We start from the raw sequence: 25,499 nt of genomic DNA, 5'->3' as shown, positions 1-25,499 counted from the left end.
TTGCATTTATCTTCTTGAGACCATAATTTAACAAGAAAATACACAATTGCTCTGCAATTTCTGCTCTAAAATGTTTGCTTTTGAAGTAACTCTGCTTAGCTAGTTAAAATACTTCTGGGTCTTAGTTAAGCATTTAGTACAATTTAAAACTGCAATGTTAAATTTCATTGGTTGGAGTTTTTATTAGATAAGGTTGAAATGAAAGCAGCAGGCAATTTAATTAGGAGTAATTTTTCTGGGCAAGTCATTACTTTGATGAACTTCAGAGCAATGTTTATGGCTCCTAATTAACCATGTTAGTCATTTGATTGAATAATCACTTTGGAAATGTTTCTACAATTTGATTAGAGTCTGACCCACTCTGATAGTCATAAATTAACTGATAGCACTTTAGAATAACAAGACTTTAGTTACTTTATGAGGAATAGACTCTTCTCTGCTATATTTTTCAGTCCTCTGTGGAATATTTAATCATAGAGTATGGTTGCATTTAAACAATGTTGGTACAAACAAGACTTGTCTTAAAAAAAAAAAGTCACCAGATGTTAATTATAATTGATTTTGGTGCACAAGAGATATTACCAAGGTTGGCTAAAAATACAACTGTATTGATAGATACATGCACAGCTCCCTTGTGCAGTCAGTTAGATCATTTTTGCAAGAGCCAGCATCATGAGTTGCAAATAGGTTTTGTTGCCAATATTAGTGAATTTTTACCTAAAATAGAAAATAACATCTGTTTCAGTTCTCAAGCTTCCTCCTTTTACATAGATTCTTTTTCTGTTCGCTTACAATCTAATCTGTTTGGTAACCTGAGTGATTCTTTGCTTGTGAACCACTGCTTGCAGCTTTGACTTCTGGTGTACAAAATTACACTTGACCTGTCTGAACATTGAATCACTGATTCCTGTGATTACTCAGAATAGTTGTAAAAGATGCTTGAAATACTAGAGCCCAAGGAGACAAGTACTGAATGCTTGATAGGGAAAACAAGAAATAAAAGAGGGACGAGGCTTTCAGACAGTTAGAGGAAACTTATTACTATCCTGTGCTGTGCTTGCTGTGGGAATTCAGTGTAAAACCTCATTTTCTTATCCTGCCAAGCCCTTGATACTCATCACCAGTCAGTGAACAGTGAAATTTAGAATTGCATTCTGAAAAGAGGTTGTAGACCATGTTAGAAGAATAATGTCCGTCTCTCCTGACCTCTCTTTGTATCTCTTCCAGAGTCACGTGTTACAAGATTGCATGGCTTAGGGTAGGAGTTTATCACAAGATCAAGTAGACTTTCTTAATCAAGACTTTTGGGATCCAATAGGCAGGTTAAAAAAATGGACTAGAAGGGTAGCCATTTGTGGTCCAGTTTGTTTGCATGGGGTATAACTAGGGATAGAGTCAGGTGAGGGGAAAATACAAAGATGGGTGTCTGCACAGAGCATACCATTTTAATTGGTATTGTTTGGCTTTCTCATTCTTCTTCCATGCTTAAAGAAACATTGGAAACATAGATAGATATATGCATTTGTATTGCCTTAAAAGTGCACAATGCTGTAAAAAATGGTAATCTATACCACTGAATTCCTTAAATGTGTTCTACTAAAGTGTCTTAACAGTTAGAGAAAATGCCTTTAAACTTTCAGAACTTGGAACCCAGGCCCAGAAGCCTGGCATTCCCTGTGGTAATTATGCCATATTTTGTGGTTTATTAGTCTCTGCTATGATTGGCGAGCTATTGATTTCAAAATCATTGCTATGTCAGTTTGGTTACCGAAAGACCTAGATGCATAAGTGTGGGGTTTAGAAAATTAATTCTGACTTGTGTATTTTGGTCTGTAATCACACTGAAGTGTGATTGTCATGGGAGTTGACCTTTAACAAGGTTAATTATGATAAAAATTTGAGTTCAAGTGCCTGTGTTAGACAAGATCAATGTTCCACACACTATAGTTTTCTTTTTTGCCATGCTTTGTGCATGCTGCTCTGAAATGCTAACTATGTGTTGACAGGTTCCCCCTCGCTGTGACTTATGTCCCTTTCTGTTACTCTTCTATCTGTCACCTGTCTCATTGATAACCTGCACACTTTCAATTCCAGACAGTCTTTTGACTAGTGTTGTCGTCTTCTCCTTTCAGAAGTGCCTAGCTGCCATTCCATTTACATGAGGCAAGAAGGCTTCCTGGCTCACCCAAACAGAACAGAAGTTAAGTTTTCTATGTTTTATGTCACTTTTGTACAAGAGAAACTTTTGGGCAGGGGTCGCTCTATGCATTTTGTTGCCCCAAGCACGGCAGTCAGGTGGCTTTCGGCGGCATTCCTGCGGGAGGTCCGCTGGTAACACGGATTCAGCGGCATGCCTGCAGGAGTTCCGCCGGTCCCGCGCCTTTGGCGTACCCACTGTTGAATTGCCGCTGAAGCCGCGGGACCGTTGGACATCCTGCAGGCATGCTGCCTAAGGCAGCCTGACTGCTGCCCTCACAGCAACCGCCAGGCTGCCTCCCGTGGCTTGCTGCCCCAGGCACGCACTTGGTGCGCTGGTGCCTGGAGGCGCCCCTGCTTTGGGGATTTTTTTAGTGGAGAAATTTGGAAATCACATGATGAATTATTGTGCTGCTTGGAAAACTCCAACCTCTGCTGCCCCCTGCTCTATCCCTGTGTTTTTGATGTGCCAAATCATTGCAACCTATACTAGTACCAAAGGTTAGATAGGATACAAGCAGCTGAAATGTGGACTTGCTCAATATTCTTTCCAGTGGGACTCGCTATTGAATGGGCACTTCTCATAAATTTGCCTCCCTGAGCCCATCCAGGTAAAATGCTGCTCCCCAGTCTGTTGGTTTGACAGTCTCAGTCACCTGTTAAGGAACCTAGCTAACGCGTTAAAGTTTGGAGTGCTCTTTTAAAAATCTCTTTGGATTCTCTTTGGGCCTGATCCTGCACCCATTTAAAAGTGGCAGACCTCTGACTTCAGTAGGTAAAGGTTTGGGGCCTTTGTCAAAATGAAGTTTGTTAAGTGCACAGTAAAGGCATTTTATATATTTGATGAACGTGGTTCAGAACTAGAAGAAATTACCAGTAAAAGACAGATATTTTGCTTCCCAGTCTTCTGCTTTAACACATATTTTAATACATTATGCAATGTGTTTTCTCCCTTCATTACTCATACATCTAGCAAATAAACTCTCCTCTTCGATTTACAGGTTGTATGTATGAAAAGGGACCTAGACAGTTTTATGATGACACTTGTGTTGTTCCAGAGAAGTTTGATGGTATGTATTCAATATTTCTGGTTTTTTTCCTGGTGTGGGGAGTTGATCAAAAAGGTCAGTAACATTCCAATTTAAGATTCCTTAACACACCATTTGCAGTGCACCCAACCAAAGCTGACCTCTGCCTCTTGAAACCAAAGTCTCCTTTTCAATAGGATGTCAGTCCATTTTTGCTAGTGAGAGATTCTGTATCCAGAGATATGTTAGAGGAGCACAGTTCTGGCTGTGCTGAGAAGTAATAGGAGGATTTCCATTGCACTGATGATCACATACAGCTTGTTATTAGAGATTTATTGAAAGCTGATCCTGTAATTAACAAAGCAGAACAGAAAGCAGCTCCTCTGGATTTACTGATGACTAATGCAGCCTGTTGTGTCTCATTGTCCATGAAGAATTGAATTATTGAACATAAGTGCAACAGAGCAATTCAGGGTTTGATGTATTTTTTTCTCTTTTTTTGTCTAGAGAGATGTCTGTATTAAACCTTGTGCTACTTGGTAATTGTTGAAAAGGGTTCGTACCAAAAGAATTTCCTTTTCATAGCACTGGCCATTATAACAAACATTTTCCAAAGATGAGTAATGTGGTCACGTCAGATAAAATAGCCCAAAGCCATCTCAGTATATGGATTTCCTGGTGCAACTCTGATTTACTATAGTTCTGTACCATTGTAACCAAAGGCATAATTAGGCCAAGTATGTGATAGTCTGCAACTTTGGGTAAGTGATTTGCAGACTGAACAGCTAATTGATTTACAGGAGAACCTCAAAGTTATGAACTGACCAGTCAACCACACATGTGGAACCAGAAGTACGCCATCAGGGACCCCTTCCCCCCCCCCCCCAAAATACAGTAGGGTACTGTGTTAAATGTAAAGTACTACAAAAATAAAGGGGAAGCAGCATTTTTCTTCTTCATAGTAAAGTTTCAAAGTTAAGTCAATGTTCAGTTGCAAACGTTTGACAGACAAACCATAATGTTTTGTTCAGAGTTACGAACACCCTCCATTCCCGAGATGTTCGTAACTCTGAGGTTCTAGTGTAGTTGCTGCTTTGGCTTAGTCTCTGTACATCCACCTGTGCTTGTTTAACAGGCTTGAGTGGATGTCCTTCTGATAAGTTGACTGTGAACATTGCTTAATGCAGTTTGGAGAGCTCCAGTTTGTCCCTAGGACATTTGTACGTGTTATCAAACCTTTGCATGTCTAACACACTGGTTGCATCTGCTTGGAGGCCCTCAAATTTAGATCAACCTGGAGAATTACATATCTTTGAAACTGAGGTGCCACCCGCATATTAGCACTGATGTGGAATATCAAGAAGCAAATGGAGGATTCTGAATGCTATTAGACCTAAGCTCTGATGATTGCCAAATCCAGCACTGTATTGTCATGGGGTTGACTCTTTCACGGAAGGAGTGGTTTTACTCAGTCACCCTTGTACTCTGGGTGATGGAATATAAGCTAATTGTGTTTTTATATAGCACATCAACTCAGATCTTTATTTCTAAACAAGAAACGTTATGTGTCTGGTCCTACTTCCATGGGCAATGGTGAAATATTCCTGTTTACATCACTGGAGCAGGGTTGGGCCCTCTGTTTCTTTACTTCATGAAGTTAAAATTATCTGTAGGAGCAATATCCATTTATTTCATTCCTGAACAGCTGCACGTTTTATTTTAAAAAAATAAGAATCGAAAGGTGGAAGCAGATTGCTTCAAAAAATAAATCTTTGAAATACGTATGCTCTTCCAAGAGAAACAGCTGACTTGAAGCCACTGTAAGTGGACAGTGCAGTGCTCTTCACAAGATCAGGCTCAGGGTCTATGCCAGTTATGTGATATGTATGTATCTCTTCACCCTTGCAACCGATACTTGTAATCCCTTATAACTCAAGCCTGAACCCAGATGTGCAGTACCTTCCCTCTTAACTTGTGTCTATTTAATTTTAAACATTAACTTTAATAAAATTTTTAGAATCTGTGTGTTTGTACATATTTCTAATGTGGTGGGAGCAGAGAAGCGAGCACAATCACCCATTCTTCTAAAAATGGTATTGACTCTTCATTGCATGTGGCTCATAGGGTAAAAGTGGGATATATCCAGCAATGTGCCTAAAGTTTTGGGGCTAGATTCTCTGCTGTTTCTGTTGAAATCAGTAGATCTCTCTCTGCGAGCTTACACTAACTAAGAATCGGGTCCTCAGTAATACTGCACTTGCTGTTTACATGTTACTCGACTATAGTTAGAAGAAAAATCTTGTCCTTGAAAAATAAGTGGTTGCAGGATCAGGATTTAACATAAATCAAAGAGCCAGGTGTTGCTTTATTCGTTTTTTTGCCAACTATTGCCTTAGTGTTCTTTCCTTTTTATAAAAGGCTGTATTCTATTTGTAATGCTCTTATTCTTTTGACTACATCGAGCCCTTCTATAATGGCAGTGAGGCTCTCCTTATGCTTTTGGTTAATATAAAATCCGGACTTCCATTGCTAGCCAGACACGGTGGGTGAGGTAATAGCTTTTATTGGACCAACCTCTGTTGCTGAGGAAGAAAAGCTTTTGAATTACACAGAGCTCTTCTTCAGGGCTGAGAAAGGTACTAAGAGTGTCACAGCTAAATACAAGATCAAACAGATAGTTTGGCATAAGTAGTTAGCCCATATTCGAAGGGACCATGCAACAGGGAGTGGCCCATTAATGCCACTGTAGTCATAGAACAAAAAGGGGGATTAGTGGGTCACAGATAGTTGTAGTAAACCATAACTAACTAATTATGCTAAACTGTTCCATCTTGTATTTAGCTGTGACACCTTTATTACCTTTCCCAGCCCTGAAGAAGAACTCTGTGTAACTCGAGAGCTTGTCTCTGTCACAAACAGAAGTTGGTCCAATGAAAGGTATTACTTCACCCACCTTGTCTCTCCCAATTGCCTGGGACAGACACGGCTACAACAACGCTGCATACAGGTCAGGCTGCTTGGCAAAAGTTGCTGTTCTGGTGGTGAAGTGGGGTATAGAGTTTTACTAGTAGACCGAGGATTGCTGTCATCATTAGCAGAAAAAAAATCTCTGTTCTAGCCTCAAACCTTTTAGCTAATGTTATTTCCCTGAGCTGTTCAGTAGAAATACAATTTAAAAACAAGCAAACACACAGTATGAGAGTAACAGTGTTTCATTAGCAATTTGTGCAGCGCAGTTAGCAAAATGTTGTTTATTTGATAGATTTCCCTGAGTCTGAAATTTAAGCAAAAATAACTTACTGCTCTTTAAGGAGAAATGCTAATCTCTTATGTAGGTATGAGTAAATTATAAAGCATGCTAAAAATGAACCATCTTGTATGCAAGTCCAATATGCCACAGAGGAACTCACATATCTGCAGGATTTGCATGCCTATACATAAAGCCAATGCTGCTTAAGTCCAAGTCAAATGCTTTTGTCAAATTTCCCTTAGAAGTATTTGCATGCAAAAGAAGTTTCAGTCAATAGGGTTTTGCAGCTATATGAAGCATACATTACATTTTCAAAATGGGGGCTGTGCAAAGTATTGTATACAAATGAAATTCTTCAGGCATTGGAGTTGTTTACAAAAACAGTTCATGCTCTTTCAGATGAAGGGTATTGCAAAATGTTTGCAAGTGAGATTTGCATATATCAGAGTTAGATGAAAAACAACAAAGACTGACATGATGCGTGACTAAGTTTAGGTTCTCTACTTTTTTGTCTTAATTTGCTAGTAAATTACCTGTATGAGTGTATTATGTATAATCAGCAAGAAGAAGGGAAGGTAGTATATGCAGGCTTGTAAGGTGATAAGGATTTTTTTTGGTACAGTTTTACAAACTGTACTGGTTGGTTTGGCATTTCATCTAACTAATTGATCACTGATGAATATTTGACATTATTTTGTGTGTGTGTAGGTGACATCAAACAAGAGCCAGGGATGTACCGTGAGGGACCCACATATCAGCGGCGGGGCTCACTTCAGCTCTGGCAGTTTTTGGTAGCCCTTCTTGATGACCCATCAAACTCTCACTTCATTGCTTGGACTGGCCGAGGCATGGAATTCAAACTGATTGAGCCAGAAGAGGTGGGTGTGGAAGTTTACTGTTTGAAGGACAACACATCTCAAAATAGATTTATGCATCCTACAAATTATTCCTTTTCTGGAGAGATGCATTCCTCTCCTTCTGAAACTTTACTTAGGGAATATAGGGAGGACAGGTACTGTACATGCTGGTAGGTTTAGAATAGGTGCACATTATTTTAAGTGGCTTGATTCAGCTAATCATGCACAGACAATCACGAAAGCAAATGGAAGCTTAAGTGCCATATTTAAAAATACTCAGCACTCACAGTTGGAGGCCAGATTTTCAGATGAGTTACATGGAAAATAATGGGAGCTACTGGGTGCTGAACGCTCTTGAAAATGTGCTCCCCCGCCCCCGTGTGTCTATGAAATGCAAGGTTATTAATCCCCTCTTCGAATTGAAGGATGCTAAGGTAAATTTAAAGGGCTCAGGCCTTAGCATGAGAGATCCAAAGGCTCTGGCTAGAATTTTCAAAGAAGCTTAAGGGAGATGGGCATCAAGCTTACATTCAATTTCAGTAGGAGTTAGACACCTTTGAAAATCCTCACCCATGTGCCAACAGCTCAGGCTCCAGTCCTGCAAACACTTCTACACATGCATAGATCCATTGAAATCAGGATTGGTCAGGGATGTGACATTACTCACATGCATAAATATTTGCTGAATGGGGCCTTAAATCGTGTGGAACAGAAGGAACAGGAATAATTAACAGGCTGTTTTTATAAATAAATTTTCCTTTCACTAGCTAGAGTATGAACCATCCTACATCTTCCCTGCCCTCAAAATTGAAAATCTGGTTGTGTGAGTTCAGTAAAATACTTGTGCTGATATTTTGATCTGTGCAATCAGAAAGTGATGTGGTTGGTTTAATACTACGCATGGGGATGAGGTATGTGGAGGTGGGTGGGGATTAGAATGAACTTTCTGTTTTAGGACTCACTCTCAACTGCAGCTAAGAAGCACACAGTGCAGCTTAGGAGAGGGTGCAAGGTTGGTTTTGCGTGCGCGCACACACACACACGCCCTCAACTAGGCCTGCTGTTGCCAGGCATAATTTAAGATGGTTTTCATTTGGCCCTCAATTATATCAGCTTCCCACAGCTCCAGCAGGCGGTTAGAGCAGTCAAGGATCGGCAGGTTGTAGCTATGTCCTCCATCCTCCAGATATGGCCCCTTCGGTAGCAGTACGGAGGGGTTTTCATAGGAGCTTCTATGCTGGTTCTGCTCCATTCAAGTGTCCCTCTACACTGGGATGATCTTCACACTCAACTGCCAACAGATTCTAGCTCCAGTTTAGCTGGTCATTGAAAGTGGCTGTGTTGCATCATGGAAATTGGCTCTTTTAACTGTGTCAGTTGATTTGATGGTGAAAGTTTTCAAGCCCTACAGCACACTACGTGTGTTCATTGGTGTTAAGAAAGTTAGATGACCATTAATTTCTATTTCTTTTGTGGCCTGATCCAAAACCCACTGAAGTCAATGGAAGGACTCTCTTTCATTTCACTGGATGACATAACAGGCCCATGAAATGTATTTTTATCAACTTCCTTTAAAGTTCACAAGCTCCTGCTGCTTATGCCTCATGTGGAGTAACATTCCAGCAAGTAATTGTGATTTCACAAACAGTGGATTATGACGTCAGGTGGAGAATGAGTAAGAAAAAGCCTGCTTTCATGGAAGTATATCTGGTAATAAAACAAGAGGCATAAAGACAGACACAAAATAAAGATGACAGCAGCAGGCATATCACTCTCCATTGAGTAGCTTTCATAGTTTTCCATGAGTTGTCTGCATTTCATCTAAAAATAAATAAACAGGCAGGTTCTAAGGTGTGGTTTGTGCTGCCTGTGTTTGATATCTAGTCTTTTTTGCCAAGCTGGTTATCCAGCAAGCTCTAGTATCAGAATAGGGTTTTTTAGTTTCTCTGCCTCCTTCACCTATTAGTAGCATGTGCATGGGGAAAGGTGGTTTTATTTTATCCTATATCTTCTAATAGCTTCACTACCGTGACTATTACAGCTGCAATCTGTATGACTTCCTGAACTGAAGTGGAAAGGTTTTGTGTGATATACAGTGTTCCAGTAACAAAATGATACAGGAAAAGCGGGAAGCTTATCTACAAAGTAGCATGAAGAAGAGTTTTCTTCTTGGCTTTGGGAGGCTCAGTCTACCCACTCTTTAAATGTGTTTATCTTTATTTCTTTTCATTTTTTTAAAATTAAGCCACCATATTGACAAATAAAAAGGCCTGTTGTCATGTTATAGTAAAAAAATTTCATGCGTGGTTTAAAAATCATACTGGGACACAGGAAATTCAGATATCACACCAACCTTTTCTCCTTTTTTTTATGCCTCCCACCAGCAGTGGTTGTTTTTGTATAAAAAAATAATCTGATGCTAAGGTCTGCTTGTTAAATGCATTTAACAGATCACTGCTAATCCATTTCTGTGGCAGGTGGCCCGTCGCTGGGGGATTCAGAAAAATAGACCAGCTATGAACTATGATAAACTTAGCCGTTCGCTTCGCTATTATTATGAGAAGGGAATCATGCAAAAGGTGAGCAGCTAATGCAGCATTAAATTTCACTGGGATGTTGCACATTAATCCATAAGTCATGCTATAAGAAGGAACACTGGTAATTACATTGCTCAAGCAGGTTTTTCACTCTTTTGGACATATGCTGAGGTTTTGTATTTTACATGCTACGGTCTGTGTCTAGTGTGTGTGTGTGGGGGGGGGGAGGGTACACATATAATTATTACACTGTGTTAATGTGTCATTGTGTGTATGTATGTTTTCTGATCATTCACATTGAGCTGATCATGATGCAAGGACAAAAACTAGCATGCAAAAAAGAGGTGAAAGGATGCCTGTGGGACCCGAGAGAGGCAAAGTACAGAATCCATTCTGGATAGTGCTTTTCAGATCTAAATTACCTGTCCAGCAAATAGATACTTTAGTAACTGCAAAATAGAAGAACCATCGATAGTTACAATATTATTGGTTCGGTATCACAGTGATAGTGATTTTTAATGGATTCTGAAAAACCATACTGACAAACACTTAATATTTAAAATAACTGATATGCAATAGCGTGGTCCCAGTGACAAACCACTCCCATATTCCTGTGAACTTGATTGTATTTGAAGTTGTTGCGTGCATTCAACTCAGAAGTCAATAGGAGTTCCCTGCTTGCAGCAGCTGCCGAATCAGGCTCTTGTGTTCCTTGATGTTACCAGAGATCCTAATTATCTCCTTGCATTACTTGCTTCCTTATCTATTATTCACATTAACTTTGTGAATCCACACAGCTAACAAGTTTAAACCTGGAATCGGCACTGTGCAATCCAGTGATCTGAGCGTGCTTTTACAACTATAAAGTACAACACTTGTGTTATTGCAGCATTCAGCTTATGAGATCAAGCTTTCCAAAGTTGTGAAGTTTCAAAGTCAGAAACTGATTCTGTGAAGTACTAAGAGCCAGGTTTTTAAAGGTGTTTAGGTGCCTAAATATAAGGGTAGGCACTTTGGCCTAGATCCTCAGGTGTGTTTAGACATCTAACTTCCATTGATTCCAATGGCAGTTTGGTGCCTAAGTAACTGAGGATTGTGCATAGGCATCTTTAAAAATCCCAGTAGGTGACTCTCCATATATTTAGGTGCCTAAATACCTTAAAATATCTGACCATAAGTGCCTCTTGTGAAGTGTCGAGAGCCCTCAGCTTCCAGTTAATTCAATTCAGCATCTCACAGGAGGTGCTCAGCACCTGCTTCCCTAGAGTGGACCCATAAGCTGCTGCAGCAGTGTTAAGTCGCCTGCATTGCACATCCTGTCTGTTTTACAGTATCCATTAATAATCACGACTAACTTTCATATTTTACAAGCAGAGATGGATAGGACACTTTACTTAGCCATGTTGTGCAGAAGATAACATAATTGAACAAACGGCACTTTTGGAATTTCCAGACTTCTGACCCTTTGAGCTCACTCCATTAATTTGTGCTAGCTTTTAGCGTTTACTTTTCTAGGTGTTTCCGGTTTTTTTCCAGGGGAAGAGAAGAAAAGGCAGTCGGCCCAAACAATTTATAAACTTGCTTTCCCAGGAAAGCTTGTATAGTCCTAGCTTAGACTGTGCACTTTAATGGCTCGGCCAATGGAGCATATTAGTTTCTTCCTCGTCTGCTATTGGTCCGCTTAGCACAGTTTACAAGCCCTTCTGGCAAGTAGCTAGCTAGCCACTTACCTAACTGCACATATGTGCATTGTGCTTTTAAGGTGGTGCCTGGGGCAGCCCTCGCTGGAAATGCCAAGGTCAGGGCAGGCTGCAAAAGGGAGAGCAGATGCTCCCAAGTCTGGTGGGTAACACTGAAGGTAAATTCCCCAGCCAGTCACAAACTGTGCTTCTGATCCCCTACACTGGTTATCAAGAAGCAAATCACACAGCCCCCTTATTGCATTCCAGTTCCCTGGCTCCCAGTCAGCACCTAAGTCCCATACAGTGAGAAGTTATTTAAAAACTCTGTTCACTGTACAAAATGTTCTTCTGACCCCAAAGGGTCAGCCACATTACCCGGTCAGTATAAGTCTGGATCTTACCCAAAATACCACACTGCCAGCCAATCCTTCAGTGTCTAAAACTAAAGGTTTATTATAAAGAAACAAGAAAGAAAAAGAAGTGAGATGTTAAATGGTAAAACAGTCACATACATGCAAAGTCCATATATCAGGTTCCAAGCAGTATTGGTGAGTTTGCTGGCTTGAAAATCCCTCTGGAACACATCCACACAGCTTGGATGGGGCATTCGGTCCTTTGTTCAGAGCTTCAGTTTGTAGCAAAGTTCCTCCAGAGGTAAGAAGCAGGATTGAAGACAAAATGTAGAAGATGCAGCTGCCTTTTATAGTCTTTTGCCATGTGGCCTGTGCTTCCTTTGTTTCAAACACAAGCTGCAGAGCACATGGCTTGAAATCCTTAGAGTTCTGTCCATAGGCATGTCCCTGCATGCCTTGCTGAGTCATAGGGTGTATCCCTTGCCTTCTCTCAGTGGGTCAGTTGTATAGCTGATGGTCCTTAATGGGCCATCAAGCAGGCTAGGCAGTGCTGCTGCCAAACTGTCTGGGGGTGTCACCCAGAAGCATAGCACAAGTTTTGAAATACAGACATACATACATATCTATAACCCAAAATACAACGGTGATACAAACATATAAATGAGATTATCATATCTGGCAAATTATAACATTTTTGCAGATATCTTACATGGCATATCTGGCATAACTCCTTGCAATTTTACAATATTGTTATTCATAATAGCCTCATGTGTCCCAAATTCCATACAGTGTCGCAGGTATGCCTCCACTAGAGTTTTTTGGACAGTACTTAACAATGTTTGTAAAGGATGGATGCTTGTTTGTTCTAGGGTAAAAATGTTTGTTATTTTTACCCTAGAACAAGGGGATCACCCCAGATAATCAACTAACTTGAGGTAAAACCAGGGAAGATAAGCCCTAAATTGTAGTGGGTACTTGCAGACTTAAGACAGTGTTCTGTTTTCCATGCTCAATATGCATCTCTGTTAAATTAAAACCGTTTGTTCCAAACCAAGCAAAGACGGATGTAATGAGGATTATGTTCCCGTTCACTTTAAAAAACAACATTACATTTTTAAAGGGAAATATATATTTTAAATTCTAAAGGAATTTTTAAATAGTGCTCTGTAAACTTGATAGGGATTGAGGTAAGCCCACTTTTCAGGTAAAATGTTAAATCTAGCACATTTTTGCCCATATTTGGTTGCTATGCAGATAGAAGTCAGAGGACCCCCAACGCCTTTTGGAAAAGAGTAAGGGATAACCCAAGTGTTCTAGGCCAATAGGCTTTCACTCAGTAAACAAATCCAAATGTCTTAGCCTTTGCAGGAACTGCTGCTTAATACATGAAGGCATCCTTGTTTGCATGCAGTACATGCACTACCAACATGTTCTGTATATATTTGAGATAACTTGAGTATGACTTGATTTATATCAAACTAAATTCAGTTCTGTTCTATCATGGATTATCTATATTTTAGTTGACACAACACGGTGTGTAACTTTGTGGTTTTATCATACCACTGTGGTAAAAAGCTGTTTACTTTCCCCAGAAAAAACAACATAGTTGGCCATTGTTTGAGTACAGAAAGTGATCACAAGTGATAGGCTTTAGAAATAGAATCTTTTAATTCATTCCCCACCCTCACCCCCAAAGGCAATCAGGGTTGTGCTGTGCCCTAATGCCCAAACTGTTTTATGTAGTCTGCTTTTGCACAACTCCCACTAGCCACAATGGGACCAGGATTTCACTCCTAATGTTGGTGCCCGAGAACTCCCATGGCACATTATTTCATTGTCTAGTGAAAGCAGATTCCTCAGGAATCTGTAACTACAAGTTGTTAAAGTGCTAAAACTTACACTATTCTTTTTTCTTTTCTTCTCCTTTTTAACCTTGTGTTAAGGTTGCCGGAGAGAGATATGTCTACAAGTTTGTTTGTGATCCCGAAGCGCTTTTCTCCATGGCCTTTCCAGACAACCAGCGCCCCTTGCTGAAGACAGACATGGAGCGGCACATCAACGAGGAGGATACCGTGCCATTGTCCCACTTTGACGAGAGCATGGTCTACATGCAGGAGGGCGGCTGCTGTAACACCCATCCCTATAATGAAGGCTATGTGTATTAATAGCAGTGACAGAAAAGGGGGCATCCTCCCCTGTGCTTCTCCTCTATCACAAGATCCAGAGGAGAGCAGAATCCACTTCAGTTTGTTTTTTAAATAGTACACTAAAGGGGGCTTTTCCTGTTGCATTACTCCTATGTTCTGCCATGGACAGCGCACTTTATTTGAGGGTTGGAATCTAAACATTTATTCTGTGCAACAGGAGGAAAAGGGTGGGTTTACTTTTTACTTATGTTTGGGAAGGGAACATACAGGTTTTAAGTACAATGAAGCTATATCGTCTGTTTTGTTTCATATCGGCATAAGATATTGTACATTTTCTCTGGGTATCCATAGTACAGTTAATTCTTATTGTATAAATTAACTGTTTGGATATAATTATCAGAGTACCATACCTTGGGCATTTGTCTCTGGTCATTCCTAATTGTCTTTCTGCAGTTATAAAGAGGATCAAAGCATAGATTGCAGGATTTAATGTAGAAGCGAGACATGACAGACTGTTCACCTTTCATGTACATATTTGAACATCTTTTTGTCATTCTGTTTGCATTTTATATTTTTGTTTTCCCTGCCTTACAGAAGATGCCCATTTACTTGGATGTTAGGCAGAGCACGCACCATTACTGGTGTCCAAGGAGCACAATTCCTGACTTCAAACTGCAAGTTGAAAACTTGTAGCATAGCATGTTGATCTAGTGCCACCTTGCTATGCAAATACAGTCCATCCTATTATTTTTGACCTTTCAGAGTCCAGTTGAGAGTAGTAATTACATATGGTGGGCTTTTCTCATTATCGTGTCAGCGTTAAATGCAGGATCATGATCAGGGGAAAAACATTTTCTTTCCTTCCATTTCCTTTGCAACATAAATAAGTTATTTAATCAATAGGAATTAACTGTACTAAGTCACATATCTAATTATGCTGTTTAGACACAGCTAGCACTCCTTGAGAAAAATATCCAATACACTAAATAGGTACTTTAGTAATTTTTAGACACGGTACCCATTAATATGCATTTAAACCTTTTACTGCTGTGTTATGTTGATAACATATATAAATACTAGATAACGCTAATGCTTCTGCTGCTGTCTTTTTCTGTAATATTCTCTTTGATGCTGAATTTACTATGACCATTTATAAGCAATGCTGTAACTACAGATAGCATTTCAGGACAAAATAGATGACTTGAACCATTTATTGCTTAGAAAATAGCTTACGCCATAGCTGTGCTATAAGCAGCTTTTATGCGCATCGACAAATGAATAGTAAGCTTCAGCTTGCTAAGGAAAGCTCTGCGGAACCTTTTGTAACTTTCGGTGGAACGGAGACTTATGCGAACTGTCAAAGAACACAATGAAGTCGCTGTATGACGTTGTAGTGCTGGCACTGATGTTATCAACCAACTTGTTTTGGACACGAAATGTAAATGTGATCAGAGATGTTTGGAAGACAATTTAAAGTTTTGAGGTTTGTTTTTTTGTTTTGTTTAAATCATTTTATTTTTGAGAGGGGGTAATCTTGAAAAAGCAAGACACATTATTCGTGTAAAACAAAAAGAAAAAAACACGTTTTAAATATTTATGAGCACCTTTTCTGAAATGTAACATTTCCGAGTTTGAAGAGGGTAAAAAAATGGGATTTGAAGAGCCCAGTGAAATTTAGAAAGCTATTACTTCACAGGAGTGCCTCACTTTCCAATTCTATAACAAATCTATGGGAGGAAGCAAAGATGAACTTATAAACATAAAACAACAATAATTGTAATTGTAATAGATGTGATTTCAAAGACACCCCTTGGTGGCTTAATTTTCCACTCAATGTCAATCAAGAAAACCAGTAAGCTATAAATGATTTCGTATGCAATTCATTCAAAATTAAAAAGCAGTGACTTCTAGAGACCAAGGTGCAGAAGAACTCTCTGGGCATGCATCTAATTCACCTAAATCCCATAGGGCAACATATGTTATGGGTGTATATATGCCTTAATATGCCATCTTGTTCTGTCAATAATTTATAGGTCTCAATGGCACTTAAAATTTCAATGATCAACCCAAAATCAAAGCAAGACCACTGAAGCTGTAGCAGTTTCACCAAGAAGGGGAAAAGTCAGAACTTTGAACATTGTGGCTTCCATTGAAATAAGATTAGAAGGAAACACGTTTTGATTAAAAGTCCTTTGATCTGTTTTGATTCCATTAATGTCATTTGTGGAGCACTTCCTGTCTGGAGCAGGGCATTGGTGGGAGGGGGGTGGGTCTCAAAAAAAAAAAGAGAGAGAGAGAGAACATTGCGTCAAATGTGTAATATTTAAAGAGAATATATATGTATGTGTGTGTGTGTGTGTATATATATATATACACACACACGGTGTATGGTAGTGACTCACTGAACAAAACAAGCAAGCAGCCCAACATTACATGATCTCCCAGCAAAAGAAGAAAGGCTTTCATTGAACTGATTAACCCTTTTGAAATTGTACCTAAAAGGCTTGTTTAAAGTTCTGGTTTTATTCCATTTTTTTGTTTTGTTTTCAGGTAGATTAATAAATCTGGCAGCTGATTTCTGCAAGATTCTTGTGTATTTTAATTGGAGAGGAGCTTGTTGCAATGTAGTATAAAGTTCTCCTTTTGGAAGAAAGGAACTGATGGGTCTGTTTCAGTGGTTAGCATTGCTTCTCACCAAACGTTAAAGCAAAAAAAGGCGATCGGGCAGTGTGTATGTGATTATATCATGAAATTTAACCAATATTTCTGATGCCAAAGCAAGTATATTTGGCAGAGGGGTGGGGAAATGCCTGACTGCCCTGGGGTCAAGTCCGTCCTTAAAGAACAGTTGCAGCGAGTAAAGTGCATTTTTTTTGCTTTGTGTTTTTTAATAGCAGACAACACCTCGGCGGCATGTGCAAAAGATAAACTACTATAGGGAAGACACAGGCAAGTCTTTGACTAGTTAATGGCTCTATGTGTGCACTCTTGCTTCTCATGAAGGATGTTAGGCCAGGTTCTTCATGTAAGTGCAACTATTGCTCCCTAGTCCTATTTAACGCTTTCAGGGAGTACTGTGCATGTTTCCAAACATGCTTATCCGAAAGGGGATGATGAGTATTCGTTACTGCAGCACCTTAAAAATGTACGGTATTAGATGCACCAAATATTTATTATTTTTATCTTCAAAGTGCTGCACATACCCACCAGTCCTTGCCAGTGCCTCTGAGTTGGGTAGCTAAAAAGAATTGTTATTCTCCTGTCTTACTGCATGAGCTGGGGCCATTTCACTTCCCTAGTAAATGGGATGCCCCATTCCTTGCTGTGGAAAGAAGAATTTGGTAACAACTTGTTACAGGAAATTCCTGTAGTAAGCCTTCAAGGTACGCTCCCATGGAGCCATCCCCTGCGTTCAGATGACCACAGTGGAGTTGCCAAAGAGGGCATGCGTAGGCTGCAAGGGGCAGGTGTCCACCTCAGACCAATGCTGTACGTCTACTCTCAAAAAACACTAGCTCATCTCTTACTGTGAGAACCCAGTTTATACTAATGCTGTTACAGGCAGTATTATCTTCTATTACTCAGCCCTGTTCGGGGGGATCGGAAACATGCAGTCAACACCATTGATAGCAGAGGAATGGAGCCTGCCATAGTGCTAGGAGAAGCTAACTGAGAGATATAATGATGGTGCTTGAGAGCATCTGGGCTTGCATTTGCTTCTGGTGATTCTCAGACACTGCTTCTTTGCTTTACTTGCTAGTTCCATAGGCCGTGCCCTTTGAGACCACAGTCAGACTTGCCTTACACTGAGGAGAAGGTGGCAAAACAGCATGACACCTGGGGCCACAGGTATTTCAAAGTCCTCCCCTCTGGACCTAATGAATATGATTTCTGTGCAATCTTCAGTATATGCTATGCCACTGAAAGTGTTACTTGGGGAAAGAATGCTAGAAGCAGAGAGTTGAGGGATTTCTGTCATTAATTTTTCTGACCAATGATGCTCCATGTGTCTGTTCAAGTCTTGTTAAGGTAGTTCTTCATTCTCCTATGATTCCTCACTGAGTAGTGTGGTCCGGTGCCAGTGCTGTGGCATTTATGGTACTCCAAGCAGTTGGCACCTCAGTGGCATGTTGAACATACTACAAAGAACTGCGCTGTGACTTTCAACCAAAGCCTTCCACTGGCAGTGGCATGTACGTAAATTGCCACACCTCCGCAGTGGGATCACCAGAAGTCACTGCGCTCCCAAAGCTCCCCTCTATCCCGGCGGGAGCACACCCACTTCATAAATTGCAACATTCGCTCCACTGTAGGGCCAACCAAGACCCAAGGCTGGCGGGGCGGTGAGGTGAGGGCCATCACTCGCGCCTGCTCCCGTGGGGGTGAATTGTGACCCAGGAGAGCTAGCAGAGAGCAGTCCCTGCACACAGAAGAACCAGAGGGCCTAAGCTCAGCCCTGTCCTGGAGTGGAGGGACAAAAGGGGAAACTATGTTGTTTCCCTGCCTTCTCTAGCTGGGGGGCAGCTATACTTTGGCCCTTCCCAGCTGGAAATCCAGAGTAGAAGGTGCTGGAAAATAGAAGAAAATATAGATGGGAGAATAGATGCGTACATGTGCTTTCCTGATCTAGTCAAGGATGATGCAGCCAGAGGGTGAGGGGGAACATGGATAGAATCATAGGACTGGCAGGACTATAGACCATTCCTGACAGGTGTTTGTCTAAGCTCTTAAAAATCGCCAGTGATGGAGAGTCCACAACCCTGACAGCTAGGAATTTTTCCTAATGTCCAGTTTAAGCCCATTGCTTCTTGTCCTATCCTCAGAGGTTAAGAAGGACATTTTTTCTCCCTCTTCCATGTAACAACCTTTCATGTATTATCATGTCCCCTCTCAGCCTTCTCTTTTCCAGACTAAACAAACCCAATTTTTTCAGTCTTCCCTCATAGGTCATGTTTTTGAGACCTTTAATGAATTTTGTTGCTCTTCTCTGGACTCTTTCCAATTTGTCCACATCTTTCCTGAAATGTGGCTCCCAGAACTGAACACAATACTCCCGTTGAGGCCTAATCAACGTGGAATAGATCGGAAGAATTACGTGTCGTGTCTTGCTTACAACACTCCTGCTAATACATCCTAAAATGATGTTCACTTTTTTTGCAATAGTGTTACACTGTTAACTCATGTTTAGCTTGTGGTCCACTATGATCTCCAGATCCCTTTCCACAGTACTCCTTCCTAGGCAGTCATTTCCCATTTCTATGTGTGCAATTGATTGTTCCTTCCTAAATGGAGAGAATCAGTGGAAGGACTTTCAAGCAATAGGCTCCTGGAACCTGCAATGGACTTCTGGCACCAATAGCCACAGGGCTTCGGGAATGAGAGAGAATCACAAAAGGCAGCAAAATGCAGAACGGGACAGTGACAGTAGCAGTAAAACCATGAGACACATTAGGGGACCTGGAAGATGGTGGTATTTTAGATAAGGACTTAAAGGACTTAAATAAGTGCTGAAGCAGTAAACCAAGATAAGAGCGCTCCCCTCCTCCCCCCCAGGAGATAATTCAAAGCAGTGTGCTTGGTGGTTGGTGGGCCAAACTTCTTGTGATGTATCGAGTTACACTATGGATGATGAGTCTGGCCCAGTAACTTTATCCCTGAGGCCAGAAAGATCAGAACTGACTTTGGCGTGACTGTTGATAATGTAGTTACCTCCCTGCACAGTGGTTGGTAGCTGTTAAAAGAGCAAATGAGAGTTTGCAATATGCCTAGACTTACAGGATGTAAATGCCGAGAAATTATTGTCACACAGTATAAAAAAAGTCAGCAAAGACAATGGGCCAGATGCTGTAAATCAGCTTAGTACTACTGAAGTCAACAGAGCCACTGGCTGAGGTTCTGGCCCTATTTTTGGCCTGTGATATGCAGTTCTGGTCAGTGTATTCAGCCTGGGCTTTGAAACCTCGTATGGGGGGGTGAGGGATGGGGAGGTCTCTAGCCTGTGCCAGAACAGTTACACTGCTATTTTTAGCCTTGCAGCACTAGCCTAGGTCAATTGACCTGGGTTCTGAGACACTTTCTGCTGCAGGTCTTTTTCTCCTGCTGTGTAGGCATACCCAGAGAGACCTCCACTCCATGATGGACAGTGGCCCAGTGGTTAGGGTGCTCAGATAGGCACCTAAGTCCCACAGCCTCACTGACACTTTGGGTGTAACTGACATCCTCATAACCCCCACTCAGCTGCAACCCAACCCTGTAGGCGCCTAAGGGTTCGCAGATGAATATGTACAAAGCTGCCCGAGTCCCTTTGTAGATCTGGCCCTAAGTGAGCTGCCCAAGAATCCTATAGGCACCCTGGGGTAGAGCAGGTACTTGAACCCACACGCACCCCCAGCTCCCTAACCAATGGCCCAGCAGCATTCCTTTCTCTCGCTGCATAGAGTATTAAGGATCTAGCCCAAACGTTTTAAGCCGATGCTAAAATAAAAAGTTTGTTGCTTTCTCTTGAGCGAGTGCTGGGGTATGGAATATGAGTCAACAGTGTGCCCTTGTTGCCAAGAAGGCTAATGGCATTTTGGGTTGTATAAGTAGGGGCATTTCCAGCAGATCGAGGGACGTGATCATTCCCCTCTATTCAGCACTGGCGAGGCCTCATCTGGAGTACTGTGTCCAGTTTTGGGCCCCACACTACAAGGATGTGGATAAATTGGAGAGAGTCCAGCGGAGGACAACAAAAATGATTAGGGGGCTGGAGCACATGACTTATGAGGAGAGGCTGAGGGAACTGAGATTGTTTAGCCTGCAGAAGAGAAGAATGAGGGGGGATTTGATAGCTGCTTTCAATTACCTGAAAGGGGGTGCCAGAAAGGATGGATCTAGACTGTTCTCAGTGGTAGAAGATGACAGAACAAGGAGTAATGGTCTCAAGTTGCAGAGGGGGGAGGTTTAGGTTGGACATTAGGAAAAACTTTTTCACTAGTAGGGTGGTGAAGAACTGGAATGGGTTACCTAGGGAGGTGATGGAATCTCCTTCCTTAGAGGTTTTTAAGGTCGGGCTTGACAAAGCCCTGGCTGGGTTGATTTAGTTGGGTTTGGTCCTGCTTGAGCAGGGGGTTGGACTAGATGACCTCCTGAGGTCCCTTCCAACCCTGAGATTCTATGATTCTATGAAATTGCCAGTAACAATAACAGACTAATGGGCTCAGGCATGAAGTCCTTGCTCAAACAAACCTCTCATTGCAGTCAGTGGGAGGGTTACAGATAGCTGAGTATAGTAGTCAGCATTGGGGTCCAAATGCCAGAGGTAGTGCAGAACAACTCCAACAGCTGAAATGAAGCCATAGAACCAGATGCTGCATTACAGCAAAGAATGGCGTTAAGAATCTCATTTGCTACCTGTGGACTGAGTCCTGTTCACACTATTTTTGTACAGTGCTTATTCAGACAAACTTACTTACTCAGGGCTAGATTGTCACCCTTCCTCCATCATGCCAGGCTAGAGTAGCCGGCTTAGTTGCACAGGAACTAATCCCCCCATCTCCTGCTCAGATCCCCATGCTGGCTGCAAGCGGGGGGAGTGCAGGGCTGCTCGCCCCAGGCTGCCCACCAGGAGCTAGTAGGCAGGGAGGGGTTAGAGAGAGGGAGGAGTCCTGCCCCCTCCACTTTTCACTCACGGGCCAGAGTAGCTACCTATACACCCAGGAGGAAGTAAGCTTCTCCAGGATAAGGGAAACTTACTGCCATCCTGCAGGCAACAGGATAGGTTGTTTTTCAGCTGCACAAGTCCTTTAAAAGGATGGATTCTAAGGGCTTGGCTACACAAACATGTAGCGTGCAGCAAGCTGGAATATAAAGCCCTCCTCCCCCATTAGTTTATTGCACACTGTGTTCATGTGGGCCCTTCTGCCGTGTACTAAACGTTCCCTACTTCCATTTCAAAGCAGGGTAGAGCAAATCTCCTTATGGAACTTTTAGTGCATGGCAGCAAGGTCCACACAGACAGTTGGCGGCAGGCTTGCCACACACAAAGTGTTTGTGTAGACAAGCCCTAAGATTATAATTCAGCCTTCAATAAGTGACACAGTCACAAACCCACCACTTCAGCACTGGCCCATTATTTCTTTAGCTCAGGCAGTTAACATAAATGATGGGGAAGATGGTTTCTTGGACCATAGGATCTTCTCCTGGCCCTCTGATTATAGGTTGTGGGGGCAGGGAGCGCGAGGGGGAGCTGGGACTATAAAAGACTGAAGAAGAGAGTACATGAGTGAAGTGCAGGAAAAAAAGGATCAGGTGGCACAAGTCAGAGGGGGGAGCACGACGGGATTTCAGCTTTACGTTTTTGTTTGTTTTTTTAACAGTGAAAGTTTCCACAGTAAAGACTTGCAAACTTTAAACTAAAATCTGTTAGTTACTGAATCCCCCTTATATCAAACACTGTCCTTACAAAGGGCTATTGTAAGCTTGCGCGTGATTGCTAAAATGCTGACATTGGGTTTTTTTAAATTTATTTTTAAGGGGAAATGAAACTGACACGTTTGTGTACTGGGGGAAATACATGACTTTTGCACAAAAAAATCGAGAGCCACGTGTGAGTAATACAGCCATCCTGAACTAACACCTTATAACAACACACATACATTTAGTGGCAGCTGCAGTTGCAGCAGGACATGCTCCATCCATCCAAAAATGCAGAAGCAGAAAAATAAAAAGTTACGGGGAAAAACTTTTGCATGGCTTTCCACGTTCATATAGTATACAATACAACACATATCCCAGCTTCAAACTTGTGCTCTATGGCAAACCCTTTTATATCAATTATCTCTACACATCAGGAGATCTGACTGGCACAAGTCCATGGATTTGGGAAGTTCTGCCCTAATACTCTTGAGCTCACTCTTAAGATTTTGCTTTAGAATGTAAGGGTGTGCATACCGGCCTATTGGACTTTCTGTTCCTTGGCCCTCCCAGGCAGGAGGCAGCATATCGCTCAGCCTTCAAACATCTTGGCTAACATCAAGGATTGAACCAATGACATCCAGAGCTAAAAGGCATGAGCAATTACAGCTTGCGCTGAAAGCTGACACCTGATCTGTGGATGGGGTACAGAGGGCTGTCTAACGCATGCTGACCAGTGTGTTATACAAGCCAAATGGCTGAAATGTGAATTTTGGTGAGTCACACCCTATCACTCAGTGAATCACACTCAGCTCTAGCAGTCCCCTCACGAAGCTCAGCAGCAGGGTTTGAATACTTTCAGATTCAGATCCCTAGCTAAGGCTCTTACTATTTTAGCTACAGGAGTGAGTGCTAGTCCCTTTGCTGGCTAGCCACTGGAGGAGAGCATGACACACATTCACAGGGAGCAGTAGCATATTGGTACATAAGAACGGCCATGCTGGCTCAGACCAAAGCTCCATCTAGCCCAGTATCCTGTCTACTGACAGTGGTCAATGCCAGGTGCCCCAGAGGGAATGAACCTAATGATCAAGTGATCTCGCTCCTGCCATCCATCTCCAAACAGAGGCTAGGGACACCATTCCTTGCCCATCCTGGCTAATAGCCATTAATGGACTTAACCTACATGAACTTATCTAGTTCTCTTTTAAACTCTGTTATAGTCCAAGCCTTCGCAACCTCCTCAGGCAAGGAGTTCCACAGGTTGACTGTGCGCTGTGTGAAGAACTTCCTTTTATTTGTTTTAAACCTGCTGCCCATTAATTTCATTTCATTTGGTGGCCCCTACTTCTTATATTATGGGAACAAGTAAATAACTTTTCCTTATTCACTGTCTCCACACCACTCATGATTTTATATACCTCTATCATATACCCCCTCCCTCTTCTTTTCCAAGCTGAAAAGTCCTAGCCTTTTTAAGCTCTCCTCATATGGGACCCGTGCTTAAGAAAGAACAGTTACTTATCCTACATTAACTGTGGGTCTTCAAGATGCAGTAGTCGGTGTGGATCCCACTTGAGCCTCATGTGTGTTTGCCTAGCAGTGTCCTTTGGGGGTAACACATGCGCCCTGAGCCTCCTCATGCTCTCAAATGAGGGCACAAGCAGCAAGGATGCCGCACCCCTCCCTCAGTTCCTTTGCCATTCAAAGCCTGTGTTTGCTGAGGACTGTGAAAGCAGAGATGGCAGGCAAATCACTGAGAACAACATCTCAAAGAACCACAATCATTGTAGGGTCACCTTTCTTCTTCAAGTATGTGCCAATGTGAATCCCACTGTTGGTGAGAATGAGGAGTTTCACCTGTAGATTGTGGTCAAATAATAATTGAAGCATTTAGCTCCTGAACTTGATATCACACCTACCCGCCCTATCAAGGGCACAGTGTTTAACATAGATCAATGGTTTGTTCTGCGTTGCTGCCATATGGATCTCACATACTGGAACCCTGCACCCACATGGAGCATGCCTTGCTATCTGGGGAGAGATGGAAGTAGAGTACATAAGCCATTTAAGAGATTCTCTGTGACAAGATTCCCACAAAGAGGCAGGGAACTACTTTAACAAGACCAAGTCTTTTAGGCTAAGGGTACATCCAGACTACCTGCCAGATCGGCGGGTAGTGATCGATTTATCAGGGATCGATATAGCATGTCTCGTCTAGACGCGATATATCAATCCTGGAACTCCACCAGAGCAAGCGGTGGTAGCGGAGTCGACAGGGGAGCTGCGGCCATCTATCCCGCACCGTGAGGATGGGAGCTAAGTCGAAATAAAATACGACAGCTTCAGCTACGATATTCCTGTAGTTGTGTAGCTGAAGTTGCGTATCTTACATCAACACCCTCCCACACACATACCCCCCCCCCCAGTGTAGACCAGGCCAAATAGAGCAAAGCTGTTGAAACATCTGGCTTATGTCACTTTCTCCCGGAGTAGGGTGAGGTTTCAGAAAGAAGCCCGGCAGGTTAATTTCTTCTTCAAGTAATTGCTCATGTGTATTCCACAATAGGTGTGCGTGCTCGCCGCGTGCACCGGTCTCAGAAGTTTTTCCCTTAGAAGTACCCATAGGGGAGTGCCCCTAGAGACCTCTGGGGTGGCACCTCCATGATGCGGTATAAGGGGAGCTGCACGCTCCCCACACCATCAGTTCCTTCTGCGCCAGCTTTGCTGTAGCTCATCCCCAGAACTCTTGTTTGTTCATTGTATGGTACCTGTAGTTAGTTAGTTTGATTAGTTTAGTTTAGCTAATGCCCCCGGGCAGGGGCATGCCCCGCGTCCTGGGTTTTAGGTTGTGCGACACTTATAGGCAACCTATGCCAGTGAGTGACCCGCACATGGACTGTTTATGCTGTTTGGGGGGAACCCATCTCAGCGATTGCTGCAAGATTTACAAGTCGTTTAAGCCTCGGACCGAGAGAGAGAGAGTTGTTAGGTGCTGGGCTATTCTGATGGAATCGGCGCTGACCCCGACTCCAGTGCGCCGCTCCAAGTCGGC

General features: G+C 42.1%; 1 protein-coding gene across 4 annotated transcripts in view; it reads left to right on the top strand.

Annotated features, from left to right (window-relative positions):
- ETV1 (ETS variant transcription factor 1) overlaps positions 1–16,058 on the top strand; it is a 74,205-nt gene extending 58,147 nt beyond the window's left edge. For all 4 annotated transcript variants that reach the window (XM_039526372.1, XM_039526373.1, XM_039526374.1 and 1 more), the window contains 5 exons: positions 2,133–2,201; positions 3,198–3,266; positions 7,183–7,352; positions 9,809–9,910; positions 13,847–16,058. In XM_039526372.1, coding sequence (XP_039382306.1) covers positions 2,133–2,201; positions 3,198–3,266; positions 7,183–7,352; positions 9,809–9,910; positions 13,847–14,068 — 632 coding nt within the window. In that variant the 3' untranslated portion in view covers positions 14,069–16,058. The remainder of the gene's footprint in view (positions 1–2,132; positions 2,202–3,197; positions 3,267–7,182; positions 7,353–9,808; positions 9,911–13,846) is intronic.
- Positions 16,059–25,499: the final 9,441 nt, after the last annotated feature.

Source organism: Mauremys reevesii, linkage group 2 (assembly GCF_016161935.1).
Source record: "Mauremys reevesii isolate NIE-2019 linkage group 2, ASM1616193v1, whole genome shotgun sequence".
NCBI lineage: Eukaryota > Metazoa > Chordata > Testudines > Geoemydidae > Mauremys > Mauremys reevesii.
Note: the sequence above shows the minus strand (reverse complement) of the source record. Positions and strands in the feature narration are given on the sequence as shown.